Raw genomic sequence first — 24,462 nt, forward strand, 5'->3', positions numbered from 1 at the left:
TATACCTCTATGGCTGTATATACACAGGTGCCGTATACCTCTATGGCTGTATATACACAGGTGCCGTATACCTCTATGGCTGTATATACACAGGTGCCGTATACCTCTATGGCTGTATATACACAGGTGCCGTATACCTCTATGGCTGTATATACACAGGTGCCGTATACCTCTATGGCTGTATATACACAGGTGCCGTATACCTCTATGGCTGTATATACACAGGTGCCGTATACCTCTATGGCTGTATATACACAGGTGCCGTATACCTCTATGGCTGTATATACACTGGTGCCGTATACCTCTATGGCTGTATATACACAGGTGCCGTATACCTCTATGGCTGTATATACACAGGTGCCGTATACCTCTATGGCTGTATATACACTGGTGCCGTATACCTCTATGGCTGTATATACACAGGTGCCGTATACCTCTATGGCTGTATATACACAGGTGCCGTATACCTCTATGGCTGTATATACACAGGTGCCGTATACCTCTATGGCTGTATATACACAGGTGCCGTATACCTCTATGGCTGTATATACACAGGTGCCGTATACCTCTATGGCTGTATATACACAGGTGCCGTATACCTCTATGGCTGTATATACACAGGTGCCGTATACCTCTATGGCTGTATATACACAGGTGCAGGATACCTCTATGGCTGTATATACACAGGTGCCGTATACCTCTATGGCTGTATATACACTGGTGCCGTATACCTCTATGGCTGTATATACACAGGTGCCGTATACCTCTATGGCTGTATATACACAGGTGCCGTATACCTCTATGGCTGTATATACACAGGTGCCGTATTCCTCTATGGCTGTATATACACTGGTGCCGTACACCTCTATGGCTGTATATACACAGGTGCCGTACACCTCTATGGCTGTATATACACAGGTGCCGTACACCTCTATGGCTGTATATACACAGGTGCCGTACACCTCTATGGCTGTATATACACTGGTGCCGTATACCTCTATGGCTGTATATACACTGGTGCCGTACACCTCTATGGCTGTATATACACAGGTGCCGTACACCTCTATGGCTGTATATACACAGGTGCCGTATACCTCTATGGCTGTATATACACAGGTGCCGTATACCTCTATGGCTGTATATACACAGGTGCCGTATACCTCTATGGCTGTATATACACAGGTGCCGTATACCTCTATGGCTGTATATACACAGGTGCCGTATACCTCTATGGCTGTATATACACAGGTGCCGTATACCTCTATGGCTGTATATACACAGGTGCCGTATACCTCTATGGCTGTATATACACAGGTGCCGTATACCTCTATGGCTGTATATACACAGGTGCCGTATACCTCTATGGCTGTATATACACTGGTGCCGTATACCTCTATGGCTGTATATACACAGGTGCCGTATTCCTCTATGGCTGTATATACACAGGTGCCGTATACCTCTATGGCTGTATATACACAGGTGCCGTATACCTCTATGGCTGTATATACACAGGTGCCGTACACCTCTATGGCTGTATATACACAGGTGCCGTATTCCTCTATGGCTGTATATACACAGGTGCCGTATACCTCTATGGCTGTATATACACTGGTGCCGTACACCTCTATGGCTGTATATACACAGGTGCCGTATTCCTCTATGGCTGTATATACACAGGTGAAGTACACCTCTATGGCTGTATATACACTGGTGCCGTATACCTCTATGGCTGTATATACACAGGTGCCGTATACCTCTATGGCTGTATATACACAGGTGCCGTATACCTCTATGGCTGTATATACACAGGTGCCGTATACCTCTATGGCTGTATATACACAGGTGCCGTATACCTCTATGGCTGTATATACACAGGTGCCGTATTCCTCTATGGCTGTATATACACAGGTGAAGTACACCTCTATGGCTGTATATACACAGGTGCCGTATACCTCTATGGCTGTATATACACAGGTGCCGTATTCCTCTATGGCTGTATATACACAGGTGAAGTACACCTCTATGGCTGTATATACACAGGTGCCGTATACCTCTATGGCTGTATATACACAGGTGCCGTATACCTCTATGGCTGTATATACACAGGTGCCGTACACCTCTATGGTGTATATACACAGGTGCCGTACACCTCTATGGCTGTATATACACAGGTGCCGTATACCTCTATGGCTGTATATACACAGGTGCCGTATACCTCTATGGCTGTATATACACAGGTGCCGTACACCTCTATGGCTGTATATACACAGGTGCCGTATACTTCTATGGCTGTATATACACAGGTGCCGTACACCTCTATGGTGTATATACACAGGTGCCGTATACCTCTATGGCTGTATATACACAGGTGCCGTATACCTCTATGGCTGTATATACACAGGTGCCGTACACCTCTATGGCTGTATATACACAGGTGCCGTATACTTCTATGGCTGTATATACACAGGTGCCGTATACCTCTATGGCTGTATATACACAGGTGCCGTACACCTCTATGGTGTATATACACAGGTGCCGTATACCTCTATGGCTGTATATACACAGGTGCCGTATACCTCTATGGCTGTATATACACAGGTGCCGTACACCTCTATGGCTGTATATACACAGGTGCCGTATACTTCTATGGCTGTATATACACAGGTGCCGTATACCTCTATGGCTGTATATACACAGGTGCCGTATTCCTCTATGGCTGTATATACACAGGTGCCGTATACCTCTATGGCTGTATATACACAGGTGCCGTATACCTCTATGGCTGTATATTGCACGTCGTTATTGCTGGGACTTGTAGTACTATCGCACTTTCACCTCACGCAGCTGTTATGAGGTAACATTGTAGCCGCCAGTCTGGTCACATGACTAGCTCAGGCACGTCACGTGGTAGAGGGCCTGGCGCACGCTGGTGACGTCATCCCGGGTCCTGCGTGCTGTTCGCCGGGGAGAGAACAACATGGGGAAGAAAGGGAAGAAGGAGAAAAAGGTGAAGGGCGCGGAGAAGACTGCGGCCAAGATGGAGAAGAAGGTGTCCAAGAGGAGCCGGCAGGACGAGGTGCGGGCTGTGCTCGGTGTGGTCCGTGCTCGGTGTGGGCTGTGCTCGGTGTGGGCTGTGCTCGGTGTGGGCTGTGCTCGGTGTGGGCTGTGCTCGGTGTGGGCTGTGCTCGGTGTGGGCTGTGCTCGGTGTGGGCTGTGCTCAGTGTGGGCGGTGCGGTCCGTGCTCGGTGTGGGCTGTGCTCGGTGCGGGCTGTGCTCGGTGCGGTCCGTGCTCGGTGCGGGCTGTGCTCGGTGCGGGCTGTGCTCGGTGCGGTCCGTGCTCGGTGCGGGCTGTGCTCGGTGCGGGCGGTGCGGTCCGTGCTCGGTGCGGGCTGTGCTCAGTGTGGGCGGTGCGGTCCGTGCTCAGTGTGGGCGGTGCGGTCCGTGCTCGGTGCGGGCTGTGCTCAGTGTGGGCGGTGCGGTCCGTGCTCAGTGTGGGCGGTGCGGTCCGTGCTCGGTGCGGGCTGTGCTCAGTGTGGGCGGTGCGGTCCGTGCTCGGTGCGGGCTGTGCTCAGTGTGGGCGGTGCGGTCCGTGCTCAGTGTGGGCGGTGCGGTCCGTGCTCGGTGCGGGCTGTGCTCAGTGTGGGCGGTGCGGTCCGTGCTCAGTGTGGGCGGTGCGGTCCGTGCTCGGTGCGGGCTGTGCTCAGTGTGGGCGGTGCGGTCCGTGCTCAGTGTGGGCGGTGCGGTCCGTGCTCGGTGCGGGCTGTGCTCAGTGTGGGCGGTGCGGTCCGTGCTCGGTGCGGGCTGTGCTCAGTGTGGGCGGTGCGGTCCGTGCTCAGTGTGGGCGGTGCGGTCCGTGCTCGGTGCGGGCTGTGCTCAGTGTGGGCGATGCGGTCCGTGCTCAGTGTGGGCGGTGCGGTCCGTGCTCGGTGCGGGCTGTGCTCAGTGTGGGCGGTGCGGTCCGTGCTCAGTGTGGGCGGTGCGGTCCGTGCTCGGTGCGGGCTGTGCTCAGTGTGGGCGGTGCGGTCCGTGCTCAGTGTGGGCGGTGCGGTCCGTGCTCGGTGCGGGCTGTGCTCAGTGTGGGCGGTGCGGTCCGTGCTCAGTGTGGGCGGTGCGGTCCGTGCTCGGTGCGGGCTGTGCTCAGTGTGGGCGGTGCGGTCCGTGCTCAGTGTGGGCGGTGCGGTCCGTGCTCGGTGCGGGCTGTACTCGGTGTGGGCGGTGCGGTCCGTGCTCAGTGTGGGCGGTGCGGTCCGTGCTCGGTGCGGGCTGTGCTCGGTGTGGGCGGTGCGGTCCGTGCTCGGTGCGGGGTGTGGGCGGTGCGGGCAGTGCTCGGTGCGGTCCGTGGGCTGTGCTCGGTGTCGGCGGTGCGGTCCGTGCTCGGTGCGGTCCGTGCTCGGTGCGGTCCGTGGGCGGTGCGGTCCGTGCTCGGTGCGGGCTGTGCTCAGTGTGGGCGGTGCGGTCCGTGCTCAGTGTGGGCGGTGCGGTCCGTGCTCGGTGCGGGCTGTGCTCAGTGTGGGCGGTGCGGTCCGTGCTCAGTGTGGGCGGTGCGGTCCGTGCTCGGTGCGGGCTGTACTCGGTGTGGGCGGTGCGGTCCGTGCTCAGTGTGGGCGGTGCGGTCCGTGCTCGGTGCGGGCTGTGCTCGGTGTGGGCGGTGCGGTCCGTGCTCGGTGCGGGGTGTGGGCGGTGCGGGCAGTGCTCGGTGCGGTCCGTGGGCTGTGCTCGGTGTCGGCGGTGCGGTCCGTGCTCGGTGCGGTCCGTGCTCGGTGCGGTCCGTGGGCGGTGTGGGCTGTGCTCGGTGTGGGCTGTGCTCGGTGTGGGCGGTGCGGTCCGTGCTCGGTGCGGTCCGTGGGCGGTGTGGGCCGTGCTCGGTGTGGGCCGTGCTCGGTGTGGGCTGTGCTCGGTGTGGGTGGTGCTCGGTGCGGTCCGTGGGCGGTGCTCGGTGCGGTCCGTGCTCGATGTGGGCTGTGCTCGGTGTGGGCTGTGCTCAGTGTGGGCGGTGCGGTCCGTGCTCGGTGCGGGCTGTGCTCAGTGTGGGCGGTGCGGTCCGTGCTCAGTGTGGGCGGTGCGGTCCGTGCTCGGTGCGGGCTGTGCTCAGTGTGGGCGGTGCGGTCCGTGCTCGGTGCGGTCCGTGCTCAGTGTGGGCTGTGCTCAGTGTGGGCGGTGCGGTCCGTGCTCGGTGCGGTCCGTGCTCGGTGTGGGCTGTGCTCGGTGTGGGCTGTGCTCGGTGTGGGCTGTGCTCGGTGTGGGCTGTGCTCGGTGTGGGCTGTGCTCAGTGTGGGCGGTGCGGTCCGTGCTCGGTGCGGGCTGTGCTCAGTGTGGGCGGTGCGGTCCGTGCTCAGTGTGGGCGGTGCGGTCCGTGCTCGGTGCGGGCTGTGCTCAGTGTGGGCGGTGCGGTCCGTGCTCGGTGCGGGCTGTGCTCAGTGTGGGCGGTGCGGTCCGTGCTCAGTGTGGGCGGTGCGGTCCGTGCTCGGTGCGGGCTGTGCTCAGTGTGGGCGGTGCGGTCCGTGCTCAGTGTGGGCGGTGCGGTCCGTGCTCGGTGCGGGCTGTGCTCAGTGTGGGCGGTGCGGTCCGTGCTCAGTGTGGGCGGTGCGGGCTGTGCTCAGTGTGGGCGGTGCAATCCGTGCTCGGTGCGGGCTGTGCTCAGTGTGGGCGGTGCGGTCCGTGCTCGGTGCGGGCTGTGCTCAGTGTGGGCGGTGCGGTCCGTGCTCAGTGTGGGCGGTGCGGTCCGTGCTCGGTGCGGGCTGTGCTCAGTGTGGGCGGTGCGGTCCGTGCTCAGTGTGGGCGGTGCGGTCCGTGCTCGGTGCGGGCTGTGCTCGGTGTGGGCGGTGCGGTCCGTGCTCAGTGTGGGCGGTGCGGTCCGTGCTCGGTGCGGGCTGTGCTCGGTGTGGGTGGTGCGGTCCGTGCTCGGTGCGGGGTGTGGGCGGTGCGGGCAGTGCTCGGTGCGGTCCGTGGGCTGTGCTCGGTGTCGGCGGTGCGGTCCGTGCTCGGTGCGGTCCGTGCTCGGTGCGGTCCGTGCTCGGTGCGGTCCGTGGGCGGTGTGGGCTGTGCTCGGTGTGGGCGGTGCGGTCCGTGCTCGGTGCGGTCCGTGCTCGGTGCGGTCCGTGGGCGGTGCGGGCTGTGCTCGGTGCGGTCCGTGCTCGGTGTGGTCCGTGCGCGGTGTGGGCTGTGCTCGGTGTGGGCGGTGCGGTCCGTGCTCGGTGCGGTCCGTGCTCGGTGTGGGCGGTGCGGGCTGTGCTCGGTGTGGGCGGTGCTCGGTGCGGTCCGTGCTCGGTGTGGGCTGTGCTCGGTGCGGGCTGTGTGTGGTGCTCGGTGCGGTCCGTGCTCGGTGCGGTCCGTGGGCGGTGTGGGCCGTGCTCGGTGTGGGCCGTGCTCGGTGTGGGCTGTGCTCGGTGTGGGTGGTGCTCGGTGCGGTCCGTGGGCGGTGCTCGGTGCGGTCCGTGCTCGGTGTGGGCTGTGCTCGGTGTGGGCTGTGCTCGGTGTGGGCTGTGCTCAGTGTGGGCGGAGCGGTCCGTGCTCGGTGCGGGCTGTGCTCAGTGTGGGCGGTGCGGTCCGTGCTCGGTGCGGTCTGTGCTCGGTGTGGGCTGTGCTCAGTGTGGGCGGTGCGGTCCGTGCTCGGTGCGGTCCGTGCTCGGTGTGGGCTGTGCTCGGTGTGGGCTGTGCTCAGTGTGGGCGGTGCGGTCCGTGCTCGGTGCGGGCTGTGCTCAGTGTGGGCGGTGCGGTCCGTGCTCGGTGCGGGCTGTGCTCAGTGTGGGCGGTGCGGTCCGTGCTCGGTGCGGGCTGTGCTCAGTGTGGGCGGTGCGGTCCGTGCTCAGTGTGGGCGGTGCGGTCCGTGCTCGGTGCGGGCTGTGCTCAGTGTGGGCGGTGCGGTCCGTGCTCAGTGTGGGCGGTGCGGTCCGTGCGGGCTGTGCTCAGTGTGGGCGGTGCGGTCCGTGCTCAGTGTGGGCGGTGCGGTCCGTGCTCGGTGCGGGCTGTGCTCAGTGTGGGCGGTGCGGTCCGTGCTCAGTGTGGGCGGTGCGGTCCGTGCTCGGTGCGGGCTGTGCTCAGTGTGGGCGGTGCGGTCCGTGCTCAGTGTGGGCGGTGCGGTCCGTGCTCGGTGCGGGCTGTGCTCAGTGTGGGCGGTGCGGTCCGTGCTCAGTGTGGGCGGTGCGGTCCGTGCTCGGTGCGGGCTGTGCTCAGTGTGGGCGGTGCGGTCCGTGCTCAGTGTGGGCGGTGCGGTCCGTGCTCGGTGCGGGCTGTGCTCGGTGTGGGCGGTGCGGTCCGTGCTCAGTGTGGGCGGTGCGGTCCATGCTCGGTGCGGGCTGTGCTCGGTGTGGGCGGTGCGGTCCGTGCTCGGTGCGGGGTGTGGGCGGTGCGGGCAGTGCTCGGTGCGGTCCGTGGGCTGTGCTCGGTGTCGGCGGTGCGGTCCGTGCTCGGTGCGGTCCGTGCTCGGTGCGGTCCGTGGGCGGTGTGGGCTGTGCTCGGTGTGGGCGGTGCGGTCCGTGCTCGGTGCGGTCCGTGCTCGGTGCGGTCCGTGCTCGGTCCGGTCCGTGGGCGGTGCGGGCTGTGCTCGGTGCGGTCCGTGCTCGGTGTGGTCCGTGCGCGGTGTGGGCTGTGCTCGGTGTGGGCGGTGCGGTCCGTGCTCGGTGCGGTCCGTGCTCGGTGTGGGCGGTGCGGGCGGTGCTCGGTGCGGTCCGTGCTCGGTGTGGGCTGTGCTCGGTGCGGGCTGTGTGTGGTGCTCGGTGCGGGCTGTACTCGGTGTGGGCGGTGCGGTTCGTGCTCGGTGCGGTCCGTGCTCGGAGCGGTCCGTGCTCGGAGCGGTCCGTGCTCGGCGCGGTCCGTGCTCGGTGTCGGCGGTGCTCGGTGCGGTCCGTGCTCGGTGTGGGCTGTGCTCGGTGCGGGCTGTGTGTGGTGCTCGGTGCGGGCTGTGCTCGGTGCGGGCTGTGTGTGGTGCTCGGTGTGGGCGGTGCTCGGTGTGGGCGGTGCTCGGTGTGGGCGGTGCTCGGTGTGGGCGGTGCTCAGTGTGGGCGGTGCTCAGTGCGGTCCGTGCTCGGTGTGGGCTGTGCTCGGTGCGGGCTGTGCTCGGTGCAGGCTGTGTGTGGTGCTCGGTGCGGGCTGTACTCGGTGTGGGCGGTGCGGTTCGTGCTCGGTGCGGGCTGTGCTTGGTGTGGGCGGTGCGGTCCGTGCTCGGTGCGGTCCGTGCTCGGTGTGGGCTGTGCTCGGTGCGGGCTGTGTGTGGTGCTCGGTGCGGGGTGTACTCGGTGTGGGCGGTGCGGTTCGTGCTCGGTGCGGGCTGTGCTCGGTGTGGGCGGTGCTGTCCGTGCTCGGTGCGGGCTGTGCTCAGTGTGGGCGGTGCGGTCCGTGCTCGGTGTGGGCGGTGCGGGCAGTGCTCGGTGCGGTCCGTGCTCGGTGCGGTCCGTGGGCGGTGTGGGCTGTGCTCGGTGTGGGCGGTGCGGTCCGTGCTCGGTGCGGGCTGTGCTCGGTGCGGGCTGTGCTCGGTGCGGGCTGTGCTCGGTGCGGTCCGTGCTCGGTGCGGGCTGTGCTCGGTGCGGTCCGTGCTCGGTGCGGGCTGTGCTCGGTGCGGTCCGTGCTCGGTGTGGGCTGTGCTCCGTGCGGTCCGTGCTCGGTGCGGTCCGTGGGCGGTGCGGGCTGTGCTCGGTGCGGTCCGTGCTCGGTGTGGGCTGTGCTCGGTGTGGGCGGTGCGGTCCGTGCTCGGTGCGGGCGGTGCTCGGTGTGGTCCGTGCTCGGTGTGGGCTGTGCTCGGTGCGGGCTGTGTGTGGTGCTCGGTGCGGGCTGTACTCGGTGTGGGCTGTACTCGGTGTGGGCGGTGCGGTTCGTGCTCGGTGCGGGCTGTGCTTGGTGTGGGCGGTGCGGTCCGTGCTCGGTGCGGTCCGTGCTCGGTGCGGTCCGTGCTCGGCGCGGGCCGTGCTCGGTGTGGGCGGTGCGGGCTGTGCTCGGTGTGGGCGGTGCTCGGTGCGGTCCGTGCTCGGTGTGGGCTGTGCTCGGTGTGGGCTGTGTGTGGTGCTCGGTGCGGGCTGTACTCGGTGTAGACGGTGCGGTCCGTGCTCGGTGCGGTCCGTGCTCGGTGCGGTCCGTGCGGGCGGTGCTCGGTGCGGTCCGTGCTCGGTGTGGGCTGTGCTCGGTGCGGGCTGTGTGTGGTGCTCGGTGCGGGCTGTACTCGGTGTGGGCGGTGCGGTTCGTGCTCGGTGCGGTCCGTGGGCGGTGTGCTCGGTGCGGTCCGTGCTCGGTGCGGGCTGTACTCGGTGTGCTCGGTGCGGTCCGTGCTCGGTGCGGGCTGTACTCGGTGTGCTCGGTGCGGTCCGTGGGCGGTGTGCTCGGTGCGGTCCGTGCTCGGTGTGGGCTGTGCTCGGTGTGGGCGGTGCGGTCCGTGCTCGGTGCGGTCCGTGCTCGGTGCGGGCGGTGCTCGGTGTGGGCTGTGCTCGGTGCGGGCTGTGTGTGGTGCTCGGTGCGGGCTGTACTCGGTGTGGGCGGTGCGGTTCGTGCTCGGTGCGGTCCGTGGGCGGTGTGCTCGGTGCGGTCCGTGCTCGGTGTGGGCTGTGCTCGGTGCGGTCCGTGCTCGGTGCGGGCTGTACTCGGTGTGCTCGGTGCGGTCCGTGCTCGGTGCGGGCTGTACTCGGTGTGCTCGGTGCGGTCCGTGGGCGGTGTGCTCGGTGCGGTCCGTGCTCGGTGTGGGCTGTGCTCGGTGTGGGCGGTGCGGTCCGTGCTCGGTGCGGGCGGTGCTCGGTGCGGGCGGTGCTCGGTGTGGGCGGTGCTCGGTGTGGGCTGTGCTCGGTGCGGGCTGTGTGTGGTGCTCGGTGCGGGCTGTACTCGGTGTGGGCGGTGCGGTTCGTGCTCGGTGCGGTTCGTGGGCGGTGTGCTCGGTGCGGTCCGTGCTCGGTGTGGGCTGTGCTCGGTGCGGTCCGTGCTCGGTGCGGGCTGTACTCGGTGTGCTCGGTGCGGTCCGTGCTCGGTGCGGGCTGTACTCGGTGTGCTCGGTGCGGTCCGTGCTCGGTGCGGTCCGTGGGCGGTGTGCTCGGTGCGGTCCGTGCTCGGTGTGGGCTGTGCTCGGTGTGGGCGGTGCGGTCCGTGCTCGGTGCGGTCCGTGCTCGGTGCGGTCCGTGCTCGGTGCGGTCCGTGCTCGGTGCGGTCCGTGCTCGGCGTGGGCGGTGCTCGGTGTGGGCGGTGCTCGGTGTGGGCGGTGCTCGGTGCGGGCTGTGTGTGGTGCTCGGTGCGGGCTGTACTCGGTGTGGGCTGTACTCGGTGTGGGCGGTGCGGTTCGTGCTCGGTGCGGGCTGTGCTGGGTGCGGTCCTGGTTCCTCGGCCGCAGGCAGTGACGTCTTCTGTCTTCTCAGGAGGATCTGGAGGCGCTGATCGCCGAATTCCAATCACTGGACGCCAAGAAAACGCAAGTGATCGAAACGTCGACTCCTCCTCCGAGTCCCAGGTGAGAGGCTGCACCGAGACTTGAGGGGCTGAGATACAGCGGGTGGTACCGCACAGGAGGGGCTGAGATACAGCGGGCGGTACCGCACAGGAGGGGCTGAGATACAGCGGGCGGTACCGCACAGGAGGGGCTGAGATGCAGCGGGCGGTACCGCACAGGAGGGGCTGAGATGCAGCGGGCGGTACCGCACAGGAGGGGCTGAGATGCAGCGGGCAGTACCGCACAGGAGAGGCTGAGATGCAGCGGGCGGTACCGCACAGGAGGAGCTGAGATGCAGCGGGCGGTACCGCACAGGAGGGGCTGAGATGCAGCGGGCGGTACCGCACAGGAGGGGCTGAGATGCAGAGGGCGGTACCGCACAGGAGGGGCTGAGATACAGCGGGCGGTACCGCACAGGAGGGGCTGAGATACAGCGGGCGGTACCGCACAGGAGGGGCTGAGATACAGCGGGCGGTACCGCACAGGAGGGGCTGAGATACGGCGGGCGGTACCGCACAGGAGGGGCTGAGATACGGCGGGCGGTACCGCACAGGAGGGGATCGGATGCAGTGCCTGCAGAACATGACTTTGCTGCTTTCTCCCCACCAGGCTGAACGCTTCGCTGACTCCACATCCTGAGAAGGATGAACTGATTCTCTTTGGAGGTGAATATTTCAATGGCCAAAAAGTAAAGTATTTTTTTATTTTATTCCCATTTTTATCTGTTGTATGAGGTTAACCAGTAAAGAGTGTAGAACTACAAATGCCAGCATGCTGTACATATGGCGCTGTGTATTTTGACTTCAGATTAAAAATCTACTTGAAACTGATGACTGTATGGTGAGAAGTTCTGTAACTTTCGTAGAATCCGTTATTTTTCATTTTACCGTTCTCAGGATCTCTGCTTGCTGTCAGTGAGTTCTCGTGCCTACGTCTTATTCTCTGACCCTGTAGAGTCTCTGGGCACAAATCCTTCTGTCCTGATGGTTTGTTACAATGTATCAGTTGTGTTGTGTCTTTCGCTTTGCCCAATCTGGATACAAATGTAACAACCGGCAGTGTTATAAGCTCAGGCCGAGATTTCACCTTCTGATGTAAAGAAGCAGCTACACACAGAAAGCCCCGACACAGACAGCGGCAGCCCTGGCACACAGTGCAAACACGCTTTCTTCAGTGTTGCTCCAGGTGTGCAGAGCGGCAGTGGAGAAAATCTCTCTTAGCAGAAGACTTCATCCACTATAAGTTCATGCTCAAGACCTATAACTCTGCCCTTTCTCTGGCCAAACAATCCTACTTCACCACCCTCATCACCTCACTATCCAACAACCCAAAATGACTTTTTGAAACCTTAAACTCCCTCCTGAAACCTAAAGTACAGGCCCCCATCTCCAATCTCAGTGGTGAGGATCTGGCCACTTATTTCCTAGAAAAAATCAACCACATCCATCAGGATATCTCAGCCCAATCTCCTCTGCCTGGATCCCCTTCCCTGCCGCACCTCAAGCTCACTAGACATCTTTCAGCCTGCTTCAGAAGAAGAAGTTTCCAAGCTCCTCGCTTCTGCTCGGCCTACAACCTGCAACAGTGACCCCATTCCTTCACCTCTCCTGAAGTCTCTCTCACCAGTGGTCACCACTCACCTGACTAAAATATTTAACCTCTCTCTTTCTTCAGGTATCTTTCCCTCCTCATTTAAACATGCCATCATTACCCCTTTACTTAAAAAGCCATCCCTGGACCAGAACTGCACAGCTAACTACAGACTTGTCTCTAACCTTTCCTTCATCTCTAAACTCCTATAACACCTGGTCCACTCCCGTCTAATCTGCTATCTCTCAGATTACTCTCTTCTCGCCCCTCTACAATCTGGCTTCCGCTCTTTACACTCCACTGAAACTGCCCTCACTAAAGTCTCTAAAGACCTACTAACAGCTAAATCTAATGGTCACTACTCCATGCTAATTCTCTTGGATCTCTCTGCAGCATTCGACACTGTGGATCATCAGCTCCTCCTCACTATGCTCCGCTCCATCGGCCTCAAGGACACCGTTCTCTCCTGGTTCTCCTCCTAACTCTCTGACCGATCCTTCACTGTATGTTTTGCCGGCTCCTCTTCCTCTCCTCGTCCCCTTACTATCGGGGTTCCTCAAGGATCAGTCCTTGGCCCCCTCCTCTTCTCTCTTTACATGGGGTATACTGCAACCTTTTTTCCACTGCCCAGGTGCCTTTGATGTGTAGTTATCAGCATATATATAAACCTGGTTTAAGATTTTGTAACTAGGCGTTTGATCTACACAGTTTATGCCCGCCACGAACGCCTACCACATGGTCTCATTTGTTTTTATATTCACGGTGCTGGGGGTTCAGGAATTCCCTATATATAGGTGTGTCATCTGTTTAGCTGTCGAGGGGTACCCTTAGTCTATTTATTGTGTGGGTAGAGGGACCCACGGGTGTTATCAGGGCCTACTAGGGACCCCAGGGTAAGCCTACGTGGAGCGGGGGCGCCACAACATTCCCCCTAGGGCACCAACCCCCGCTGATAGGCAGCCACCAGTATAGGCATTATATAGGGTATTTTCCTTCCCCCTACACTAGTTTTTCACGGTGTTTTGTTGTTTGTTTTTTTGGTGTAGCCACAGGTTGGTGGCATTTTAAATTTAGAATCATTAAAATTTTGGGTTTTTTATGATTTTTGTACTGAATGATCCCAAGCTATATCTATCATACTTTAAAAATTAAGGCCCCTATTGGACAAACAATCAGCAGATTTGGTTTTCAGTACCATCTCTATGCTGACGACACCCAATTATACACTTCTTCCCCTTACATCACCCCCACTCTAATTCAAAATACCAAGGATTGTCTGTCCCGCAGGAGAGAAGAGATGAAAGATCAAGTTTTTGTTATTTTTTTGTTAAAAATAAAGTTTGCTGGTGAGCTCCCGCCTCCCATCCCCTGTGCGCCGCCCGGCCCCCTGCATAGAAATTCTCACCTAGCTCCCGCGATGTCTCCTCTCTCCTCTCAGCGCTGGCAGCTTCTCCTGTATGAGCGGTCACGTGGTGCCGCTTATTACAGTGATGAATATGCGGCTCCACACCTATGGGAGGTGGAGCCGCATATTCATCACTGTAATGTGCGGCACCACGTGACCGCTCATACAGGAAGAGCTGAGAGGATGGAAGCGCCGAGGGAGCTGGGTAAGTATTTTAATGCCAGCGGGCGGGCGCACAGGGGGTGGGAGGGGGGAGATTACCGGAAACTTTATTTTAAAAACAAAAATTAAAAAAAAACAAACAATTTTTCATTCCTTCTCTCCAGCGAACGCTGCTAGAGAGAAGAAATGAATGGGGCTTCAGCACCACAAGCTGGGGGGACAGCGCTTACAGTAGCGCTGTCTCCTGCACGGCACACGGACTGCAGACGAACAGCATCCGTGTGCGGTACGTGTTTTACACGGACCCATTGACTTTAATGGGTCTGTGTGATCCGTGCGCTCCCACGAACACTGACATGTCTCCGTGTTTTCCAAACGGGGACATGGTCCGTGAAAACACGCTGACATGTGCAGAGACACATTTATTTTAATGTGTCTACATGAGTCAGTGTCTCCGGTACGTGAGGAAACTGTCACCTCACGTACCGGAGCCACTGACGTGTGAAACCGGCCTAACATCATGTCCTCCCTCTATCTGAAACTAAATCTCTCCAAAACTGAACTTCTTGTGTTTCTCCCTTCTACTAACCTCACTCTACCCAACATCGAAATTACCCTGGAGGGTTCAACCATAACTCCCCTGCAGCATGCCCGCTGTCTTGGGGTCATATTCGACACCGAACTTTCCTCTACTCCCTATATCCAATCACTCACTCGCTCCTGTCACCTGCATCTTAAAAACATCTCCAGAATCCGACCTTTTCTCACCTTTGAAACTGCTAAGACTCTTACTGTCGCTCTCATTCATTCTCGTCTGGACTACTGCAACTCTCTTCTGATCGGTCTCCCTCTTACCAAACTTTCTCCTCTCCAATCCATCTTGAATGCGGCAGCCAGGGTCATATTTCTGTCCAGCCGCTTCACCGATGCCTCCATCTTGTGCCAGTCATTACACTGGCTACCCATTCGCTACAGGGTCCAGTATAAACTCATCTCTCTCACCCACAAAGCTCTCCACAGTTCTGCACCGCCTTATATCTCCTCTCTCATCTCCGTCTATCGCCCTACACGTGCCCTCCGTTCTACAAATGACCTAAGACTAACATCCCCCGTAATCCGAACCTCGCACCTCCGTCTCCAAGACTTCTCTCGTGCTGCGCCAGCTCTCTGGAATGCCCTTCCCCAGACGATCAGACTGATACCTAGCCCCGACCTATTCAAGCGCACTTTAAAAACCCATCTCTTCTTCATAATAATAATAATATTATTATTTATTATTATGATGATGATGATGATGAAGAATGCTGCTATTTACTGACAGGAAGCAGAGATCCTGAAAAATATCAGGAATTGACATTCAAATTCTATTAAAAAGTTGGAGAAGTTTTCATTGTAAAAGAATGAAATGTTATAGACTGTAATGGGAAGGACTCAGGAGACGAGGTTCCCCCGGAGGGTGCTCTCTAGCACTCAGCCCTGTGAGATCCCAGATTATCAGGCAGGACTGAGTGCTGGATGCGGGACTAATAGATTTTTACTGCACAAATGAAAGATTATTGTTGACATCTTTATTTTCTGTTGTAATATTTCCAGATTAAAGAATGTCTGAGTATAAAAATGTTATTGTGCGTGTAAGAAATGTACAGAATTATAATAACCCGTCCTCTGTGTCACTGTGTGCACAGCTGGGATCATAAGAACATACAGACAACCACCAGGGGGCGCTCTGTACGTATCTAGGGATCAAAACACAATTCAGATACCCACCAGAAGGTGCTTTGTGTACAGCTAGGAATCAATTATTATTATTCATTTTTATAGCACCATTTATTCCATGGCGCTTTACATGTGAAAGAGGACAAGTACAGTAAACATGAGCAATACAAGGCACACTAGTACAGGAGGAGAGAGGACCCTGCCCGCGAGGGCTCACAATCTACAAGGGATGGGTGAGGATACAGGAGGAGAGAGGACCCTGCCCGCGAGGGCTCACAATCTACAAGGGATGGGTGAGGACACAGGAGGAGAGAGGACCCTGCCCGCGAGGGCTCAAAATCTACAAGGGATGGGTGAGGATACAGGAGGAGAGAGGACCCTGCCCGCGAGGGCTCACAATCTACAAGGGATGGGTGAGGATACAGGAGGAGAGAGGACCCTGCCCGCGAGGGCTCACAATCTACAAGGGATGGGTGAGAATACAGGAGGAGAGAGGACCCTGCCCGCGAGGGCTCACAATCTACAAGGGATGGGTGAGGACACAGGAGGAGAGAGGACCCTGCCCGCGAGGGCTCAAAATCTACAAGGGATGGGTGAGGATACAGGAGGAGAGAGGACCCTGCCCGCGAGGGCTCACAGTCTGCAGGGGATGGGTGAGAATGCACTAGGAGAGGGTAGAGCTGGTCATGCAGCGGGTCAGTAGGTTGAGGATCACTGTAGGCTTGTCGGAAGAGGTGGGTCTTCAGGTTCTTTTTGAAGGTTTTGATGGTAGGCGAGAGTCTGATATGTTGTGGTAGAGGGTTCCAGAGTAGGGGTGATGCACGAGAGAAATCTTGTATGTGATTATGGGAAGAGGAGATAAGAGGGGAGTAGAGAAGGAGATCTTGTGAGGATCGGAGGTTGCGTGCAGGAAAGTACTGGGAGGTCACAGATGTATGGAGGAGACAGGTTGTGGATGGCTTTGTACGTCATGGTTAGGGTTTTGTACTGGAGTCTCTGGGCAATGGGGAGCCAGTGAAGGGATTGACAGAGGGGAGAGGCCGGGGAATAGCGGGGGGACAGGTAGATTAGTCGGGCAGCAGAGTGTAGGATGGATTGGAGCGGTGCCAGAGTGCTAGTGGGGAGTCCAGAGAGTAGGAGGTTGCAGTAGTCAAGACGGGAGATGATAAGGGCATGGACTAGAGTTTTTGTGGTGTCGCATTCAAGGAATGTGCGGATCCTGGAAATATTTTTGAGTTTGAGACGGCAGGAGGAGGCAAGGGCTTGGATATGAGGCTTGAAAGAGAGGGCAGAATCGAGGATCACCCCGAGGCATCGGGCGTGTGGGACTAGAGAGAGTGAGCAGCCATTGACATTGATGGATAGGTCTGGTGGAGGGTAGAGTAAGATGGGGGAAAGATGATGAATTTTGTTTTGTCCAGTTGTAGAAAGCGAGCAGAAAAGAAGGCTGAGATAGCAGACAGACAGTGTGGGATTTTGGTGAGTAAGGAGGTGAGGTCAGGTCCGGATAGGTAGATCTGTGTGTCATCAGCGTAGAGATGATATTGTAAACCATGGGATTCTATGAGCTGTCCCAGGCCGAAGGTGTAGATGGAGAAGAGCAGGGGCCCTAGGACTGAGCCTTGGGCAACACCGACAGATGGGAGCGAGGTGAGGAGGTGGTGTGGGGGAGGGAGACACTGAATGTCCGGTCTGTTAGATGTGACGAGATCCAGGATAGGGCCAAGTCTGTAGATGCCAAGGGATGAGAGGATCTGTAGCAGGAGGGAATGGTCCACAGTGTCGAAGGCAGAAGACAGGTCCAGGAGGAGGACAGAGTAGTGTCGCTTGCTCTTGGCGGTTAGTAGGTCATTGGTCACTTTAGTTAGGGCAGTTTCAGTGGAGTGATGGGGTCGGAAGCCAGATTATAAGCGGTCAAAGAGGGAGCTGATCCCATACAGATCACCACTAGAGGGCGCCCTGTGCATAGCTGGGAATAAAAAGAAAAAAAGCATGCATATCACCACCAGACTGTGCTCTGTGCACTTCCTGGAACCATAACCACATGCATATCACCACCAGACGGTGCTGTGCATAGCTGAGAGCATAATCACATACAGATTACCACCAGGGGGCATCATGTTTCCCCCATCAGGTATTAACGTCCCTGTTGTTTCTAAATATTTAGAACTGAGAGTCCTCAGTGGTTGATACCTTTCAATGGCTAACTGAAAAGATGGTAACAAATTGCAGCTTTCGAGACTACTCAGGTCTCTTCATCAGGCAAAGACTAAAACAAATTCTGAAGAATCACATATTTATGCACAACACAGCACAGAGGAAAAAAAAGGGGGAAAAACCATGGATGAGACAAGTGACATGAAGCAGAATTACCATGAGTGATAAACAGTTATGTCCATAAATATTGGGCCAGCTCTTAGATAAGGAATGTTTTATTGTCCTCTGATTAGGGTCTCTGTTGTGATGATCCCTCATAGTCTGAGGGGCAAGTTCCTTAGTTGATGTAAAAAGACATAAATCCATGCGACACATTAATTCCTGCAGTGAGAGTGTCAAAGGTCATCATCAGTTTATATTCCCAGACTCTTCTGTCTCTCTGAGATTTGAAGCTACCTTTTAACACAAGTAATTTCATGTCCATAATGTTATCATTTGGCAGACAAAAATTTATTGCTACAGGTAGATCCATTCTTTTTTCTCTTATTGTGTGGCGATGAGAGTTCATCCTTGTTCTCAGTTTCTGCCCTGTCTCCCCCATATACAGACCCCCAGTTGGACATTTAGTACAAATAATTAGGTACACCACATTAGAAGTGATGCAGCTGAAAGTACCTGGTATCTTGTAGTCCTAATTTGAATTGGGGATCTTTATCTTATCCGTGGTCATTATAAATGGACAGGTTTTACATTTTTTCTACCTGTGGCAATACATTTGTCTCCCAAATCATAACATTATGGACATGAAATTACTTGTGTTAAAAGGTAGCTTCAAATCTCCGAGAGACAGAAGAATCTGGGAATATAAACTGATGACGACCTTTGACAGTCTTAACGCAGGAATGAATGTGGATTTATGTCTTTTTACATCAACTAAGGAACTTGCCCCTCAGACTATGAGGGGTCATCACAACAGGGACCCTAATCAGAGGACAATAAAACAATCCTTATCTAAGAGCTGGCCCAATATTTATGGACATAACTGTTTATCACTCGTGGTAATTCTGCTTCATGTCACCTGTCTTATCCATGGTTTTTCCCCCTTTTTTACTCTGTGATGTGTTGTGCATAAATATGTGATTTTTCAGAATTTCTTTTAGTCTTTGCCTGATGAAGAGACCTCTGTAGTCTCGAAAGCTGCAATTTGTTACCATCTTTTCAGTTAGCCATTAAAAGGTATCAACCACTGAGCACTCTCAATTCTAAATATTTTTCTATCTACTGGCTAACACGGTACCAAGATATATTTCTTTCCTGTACCTGCTGTTTCTGATGTTTTTGTTGTTTTGCACTGGCCGCTAATATGGCACCCGCATGTGACCGCTTTATGCTGCATTACTCTGTAGCCTTTCTGTTTCTAGGAAAGCTGGGTGACGAGCACCCTTTGGGCTGCAGTGTCTCCTGTATAGGTTGTTCATGAGCCTCCTCGTCGGGCCTCTGTATAATGATGTGATAGAAATGTATGAAGTTGGGATTTTTCGTAGTTTTTTTTTCTTTGATTGTCCTCGTGTTTTTCGTCCCTCAGACCTTCTTGTACAACGAGTTGTATGTCTATAATATCAAGAAGAACAGCTGGAGTAAGGTGGACGTCCCGAACCCCCCGCCGCGGCGCTGCGCTCATCAGGTAACGGACCCCCACACACTACTGTGCTGCAGCTCGGGTCTGATCTGCTGGGAGTTGTAGTTCTGCAGCTGGAGATTTTTTCTTTACCCTTTGGTTACTGGCTCACTACATGCAGGGTGGATGTCTGCACCCTTTTACGTCTGAGCGGCTAATCACAGGGGGACGAATAAAGGTAAAAGCATAAATCGCCCTCCTGTTCCCTGCAGACATGTCTGACAATCACTTTACCGACCAAAAAAGTCAAATTTCGTGTTTTTGTCATTTGTGCCGTTCTTGGGTATTTTTTCCCTGTTTTCCAGTAGATTTTATGGTAAAATGAAAATCGTCATTCAAGATTACAACTTGTCCACCCAAAACAACAAGCCCTCGTCTGGGTCTATAGAGGCCGAGAATCCATAAAGCCCGAATACTTCTCCGCTGATACATTGTAACAAACGATCAATACCCGAGTGATCGGATAAAACAACCATTGTTCCCATTCACGGTCCGGCGGAGGATTAGGGAGCCGCAGAACTTTCCATTATGCTCTGGTTTGTCTTCATTCTCGTGGACGGGATGAATGGTGCAGATCTCAGACGCTTCTTCGGCCGCGGCACTTCGACGGTTAACTCTGATGCCGGATGATACTTTAATGTTGGGGTAGGGATTCTGGCATGGACGCCGGGGTCCCCATCCTCCCCCTGTCACACTGCGGAGCGCGCTGAACGCCTAATGAGTGGGTGTCCCGATAGCAGAGCGGAGAGGTGGGCGTCCGCGACGTCGACAGGCGCAGCACCGAGGCGTCTTCACCATCTTAAAGAGCCCGCAACCTAATTAGAAGATCGCCTCTCCCTCCACAGCCAGAGACTGAATATATGTCATAATAGATTTTATTACACGGAGTAATTTTTGTTTCTTATTCTCGTCTTTGAGGATCAAAATATTTCCTGTTTTTTTGGGCATCTACAAAGACTTGAGTTATGAGGCCGCGGCTATATAGCGCAATGTGACGGAAGCATCCGGGCACCGCACTGGTGATGGCGGCAGTAAATGATGGTGGTTGTCCATCCACTAATGTGTCCTGCAGGAGGCGCCGTCCTGCAGCCTGGTGACGCTGGGTCTCCTCTGTACGGTGCATTGTATCACGGTCTCCTCTCTCGGCAGGCGGCGGCGGTCCCTCAGGCCGGGGGGCAGCTCTGGATCTTTGGAGGGGAGTTTGCGTCTCCTGACGGGGAGCAGTTTTACCACTACAAGGACCTCTGGGTGCTTCACCTCCAAACCAAAACCTGGGAGCAGATCAAGTAAGACCCCGAGGCGATGAGCCCCCCGATGGTATGATGTATCCGCTGTATGTCCTGTTGGAAACACAGAGATCCGCTGCTAATGACTGTCCTGAATCCCGCGCTCACAGGACTACTACTCCCATCCTGCAGACCCTGGTCCCCTCCTTGAGTTGTCCTCTTCCGTCTTGTCTCCCTCACAGATCTCCTGGAGGACCGTCCGGAAGAAGCGGCCATCGCATGGTCCATACGAAGAGGCAGCTCATCGTGTTCGGAGGATTTCACGAGAGCACACGGTGAGAGTTGTAGTCAATGATGTGCCCATAATAGACAAGATAATAAAGCCATGTGCACCATGAACTACTGTACTCAACATCCCTTTACCAAGCTCCCGGCATAGCCCTGCAGTCCAGCAGCATGATGGGAGTTGTAGTGTCCGGCAGCTGGAGAGCCGCCTGCTAATGTCAATCATCCAGACCTTGTGTAATGAAAACTACAATTTTCCAGGAGACGTTCCTCTCCCCTTCCTCCCCATCTGTAAGATCTCTGCTTGCTGTCAGTGTGTTGGCGCACGTCCCCTCACTGCGCACCTTTCCTCAGTTCTTCTCCTTGTCTTCCAGGGATTACATCTACTATAATGACGTCTACGTGTTTAATCTGGACTCCTTCACGTGGGCCAAGATCTCGCCGTCCGGCACCGGCCCCTCGCCGCGGTCTGGATGTCAGCTGACCACCACCCAGGACGGAGGCGTTATGGTCTATGGCGGATACTCTAAACAGGTCTGTACCCTCAGTGCGAACACTGACACATTGTAGTCACCTCCTCCAGTAATGGCTGATAACAGGGAGCACTCGCTGACTTGTGTTTCTGCTCCTCAGAGAGTGAAGAAGGACGTGGACCGGGGGACGGTGCACACGGACGCGTTCCTGCTTCGGTTGGAGGCTGCCAGTGAGTGCCCCCTCCTCGCCCCCAATGGTACCTGGGAATCCTCTCATCAGGGGGTGCGGGTAATGTTTTCAGGGCGACCACCTCTGGTGGTGCTTTCACAGTGCACATCTTTAAATTCATGAACCAGGAGGCCCAGGATGAGCAGAGCGGTGCCTATACAGTGACTGGTGCAATTAACCCTCTGATTGCCACCATGCTGTGATCTGTGGGGGGTTTCTGTTCTTGGACTGAGATGTAAGATGATGGCTCTCCCCTCACCCGCTCTAGGGGCGACGCTGCCATCACCCGGCCCCCGCAGCGGCATTCTGCTGGTAAACAGCTTGATGTCAGGCTTGGTAACTGGTAATTACAGGCTCCGCCATGTGCTGTAACATGGAAGACAATAAGCAAGGAGGGTCCCAGGGGGGCTGTGCTGGGTAACCAGGGGGTGATATCAGCTTCACACTGCACAAACACAACCACGTGCAACTCCCATCATCCGCGTGATTCCCGGGGATCAGGCACACGAGCCATCATCTGCAGCAGTGAGGGCCGAGCACGGACTGCAACTGTTGGGGGAAGAAGTCGCCATACTGTAAAGGACCCCCAACAATAAAGGGCTTTCAGCATCTCTGCTCGTGTCCTGCTCACACAGCTGAGGGTCTGTTACAGTTGTATCCAGGCCAGAATCCAGACTGATACATTGCAATAAAGCTTGTTGCCCCTGCTGCCTCCAGGGGGCGCTGCCCGGGGCACATGTGGGGTAACCAAGCAGACTCCAAGATCCTGCTTTTCTGGTGGAGCAGGAAGATTGACGGATCGGGCTGGCGGTGTGGGCTGAACGGTCTCCTTTCTGTTGCTGCTGTCAGGCTCGCTCTTTACCTAGGAGACTGTCCACCACTGATAGTCTGCAGAGGTGGCTGGTCACCTCGGCACAGAGCATTAACTACAATCCCATCATCCTCAGAGTTGTTATTTTTCAGATAAGTGGACGTGGAGTCGTCTGAGCCCCTCAGGCGTGAAGCCCACCCCCAGGACCGGCTTCTCCATGGCTCTGGCACCCAATAACCGCAGCGTCCTTTTTGGAGGAGTATATGATGAGGAAGAGGAAGAGACCATGGAGGGCGACTTCTACAACGACCTCTACTTCTACGACCAGGGGAAGAATCGATGGTTCGCTGCTCAGACAAAGGTGGAGCCATAAATCTGATGTCTTATTGTGAGAAATATCTGCCACTTCCCAAAGCTGAGGGTCTGTTGCAGTCGTACGTAGACTGACACATTGTAACAAACCATCAGCAGAGGAGTGGGCTCTGCTGCTGACAAGCGATGACTCCACCTCTGATATTTCTGTACTGAAGGGCCACAAAATCGATAGGAAGAAGAGGCGGCGCGGAGACAAAACCGCAGAAATGGCAGCAGCAGAAGCTCCGAGCCCGGCTGAGCCCATCGAGGTCATAAAGGAGATTGTGGCTGAAGACGGGACTGTGATGACCATCAAGCAGGTGATCCCCGGCGAGACCACCCCTGCCAGCGACGAGGAGGAGGAGGACAAGGAGGAGGAAGCTGCCGGGCCGCAGGTGGAGCCCTCGCCGAGGTCCAGCGCCATGATGGCAGTCAGGCAGGGCATCCTCTACGTGTACGGGGGAATGTTTGAGGTCGGCGATCGGCAGTTTACACTGAACGACCTGTACAGCCTGGACCTACACAAGATGGAGGAGTGGAAAGTACTGGTGGAGATGGATCCGAGTAAGTGCCTGCACCGCCACCAGAGGGTGTAGAGAAAGCGCCTAACTTCTGTAGTTCCCCACTGCTGGAGCATGAAAGTGCCGAATGTAACGTCCATTGTGCTTGGTGCAGAAACCCAGGAATGGTTGGGCGAGTCTGACTCTGAGGAGGAGGAAGGTGCGGAGGGAGGAGAGGAGGACGAGGAAGACGAGGACAGCAGTGAGGAGGACGACGACAGCGGTGAGTGTCGGCACTTGAGATCTGTTATGGACTTTGCCTTCTGATCTCCAATCCCTGATTCCTCTTGCAGGTGACGAGCAGCACCCCCCAGTGGAGCCCCAGGAGAAGTACACCGATTATCTGCCCCGCACAGAGCCGCACTGGATCCGGATCGCTCGCAGTAACTTGGGCTCCGACACCAAAGAGAAGAAAGTCCTTAAAGTGGCGCACGCCATGGCAAAGACGTTTTACGATTTTAGAGATAAATAGAACAATGGACAACTATGTAATAACCGCAGGAACTTGTGGAGACTGAGGCCGTCGCAGCCCCCATGGCGGTCCCCTGTGTTCGAGCCGAGACGTCGTCCGTCCGTTGTGAAACTTACAGGGACCTTCACTATTCTTTCAAATATTAAAAGCAGACAGGAAATTCCTTTATTCTGGCATCCGACAATCCAGAAATTCTGTTATTCCAGCACTTGTCCTAGAGCCGCAGTATGAAGATGAGGAGTCGCTGCCTTTCTGAGGCCGTCTGATAATCCAGCGCTAATGTCAGATTACAGGAAGTATTGAATGGTCCTATGATGGGGGCCGGCGCTGATCTGTTCTCCACTCCGGGGTAATTAGTGTCTGCAGTGACGAGAGGGGGTGGTAAGGAACAGCTACCGGCGGGCTGATGCAACGCGGCATAACCACAGCCCCCCGCGGACCGACGCTCCCCACGGACTGACGCTTGCTGTGCTGCAGCCTTGCGGTTTAACCCTTGCTGCCCCTCCGTAGCCATAAGTGACGTTTTCTGATTTGTGCCAAATATTGAAATTTCCCTATTTGATAATAAAGTTCTGTGCCGACCGATGAGGAGACATTAGTCAGTGACTACGCCCGCGCCATCTTCCAGTCTGCTCCAATTTAACTATAACTTTAAGCAGAAATCCCTTATTAAAGGGCCGGCATCCAGTCTACGCTAAATAGAAATACTTGTGTCATGAAAAGTTTTAAAACTTAACAAAAACGATTTAATCTTCTCTACCCCAAACCCTGGTTCAAGAGGAATTTTACAATGGACCTTTTTTTTTTTTTTTTTTTTTGAAAGGAGGGTGCACAAATAATTTCACCTTGGCGCATGCGTCTTTATATAATCTGGTGCATGTGAACAGCCAGACTTGATAAATTCACCCGTCTAATTTCTTTTTCAGTTCTGCGCCATTTTTTTTTTTT

General features: G+C 56.2%; 1 protein-coding gene and 1 long non-coding RNA gene across 3 annotated transcripts in view; one reads left to right on the plus strand and one right to left on the minus strand.

Moving 5' to 3' along the window:
* The window catches only part of LOC138649821 (uncharacterized), a 33,302-nt gene extending 30,442 nt beyond the window's left edge, over positions 1-2,860 (minus strand). Inside the window, exon 1 of the long non-coding RNA XR_011315368.1 lies at positions 2,775-2,860. This is a non-coding gene — a long non-coding RNA (uncharacterized lncRNA). The remainder of the gene's footprint in view (positions 1-2,774) is intronic.
* Positions 2,861-2,909: 49 nt separating this feature from the next.
* On the plus strand, positions 2,910-24,100 carry KLHDC4 (kelch domain containing 4). Of its 2 annotated transcripts, none has more exons than XM_069739409.1 (12): positions 2,910-3,076; positions 10,326-10,417; positions 11,006-11,061; positions 19,012-19,110; positions 20,254-20,390; positions 20,573-20,665; positions 20,990-21,149; positions 21,249-21,318; positions 22,281-22,489; positions 22,659-23,046; positions 23,158-23,265; positions 23,336-24,100. In XM_069739409.1, the coding sequence occupies exons 6-12, from the start codon at positions 20,610-20,612 to the stop codon at positions 23,512-23,514; spliced, it is 1,170 nt and encodes a 389-aa protein (XP_069595510.1). In that variant the 5' UTR covers positions 2,910-3,076; positions 10,326-10,417; positions 11,006-11,061; positions 19,012-19,110; positions 20,254-20,390; positions 20,573-20,609; the 3' UTR covers positions 23,515-24,100. The 2 variants fall into 2 exon arrangements, with proteins under 2 accessions (XP_069595510.1, XP_069595509.1); XM_069739408.1 differs by having other exon boundaries at positions 2,914-3,076; positions 11,006-11,084.
* The last annotated feature ends 362 nt before the right edge of the window (positions 24,101-24,462 follow it).

This window comes from Ranitomeya imitator, chromosome 9 (genome assembly GCF_032444005.1).
Source record: "Ranitomeya imitator isolate aRanImi1 chromosome 9, aRanImi1.pri, whole genome shotgun sequence".
Lineage (NCBI taxonomy): Eukaryota > Metazoa > Chordata > Amphibia > Anura > Dendrobatidae > Ranitomeya > Ranitomeya imitator.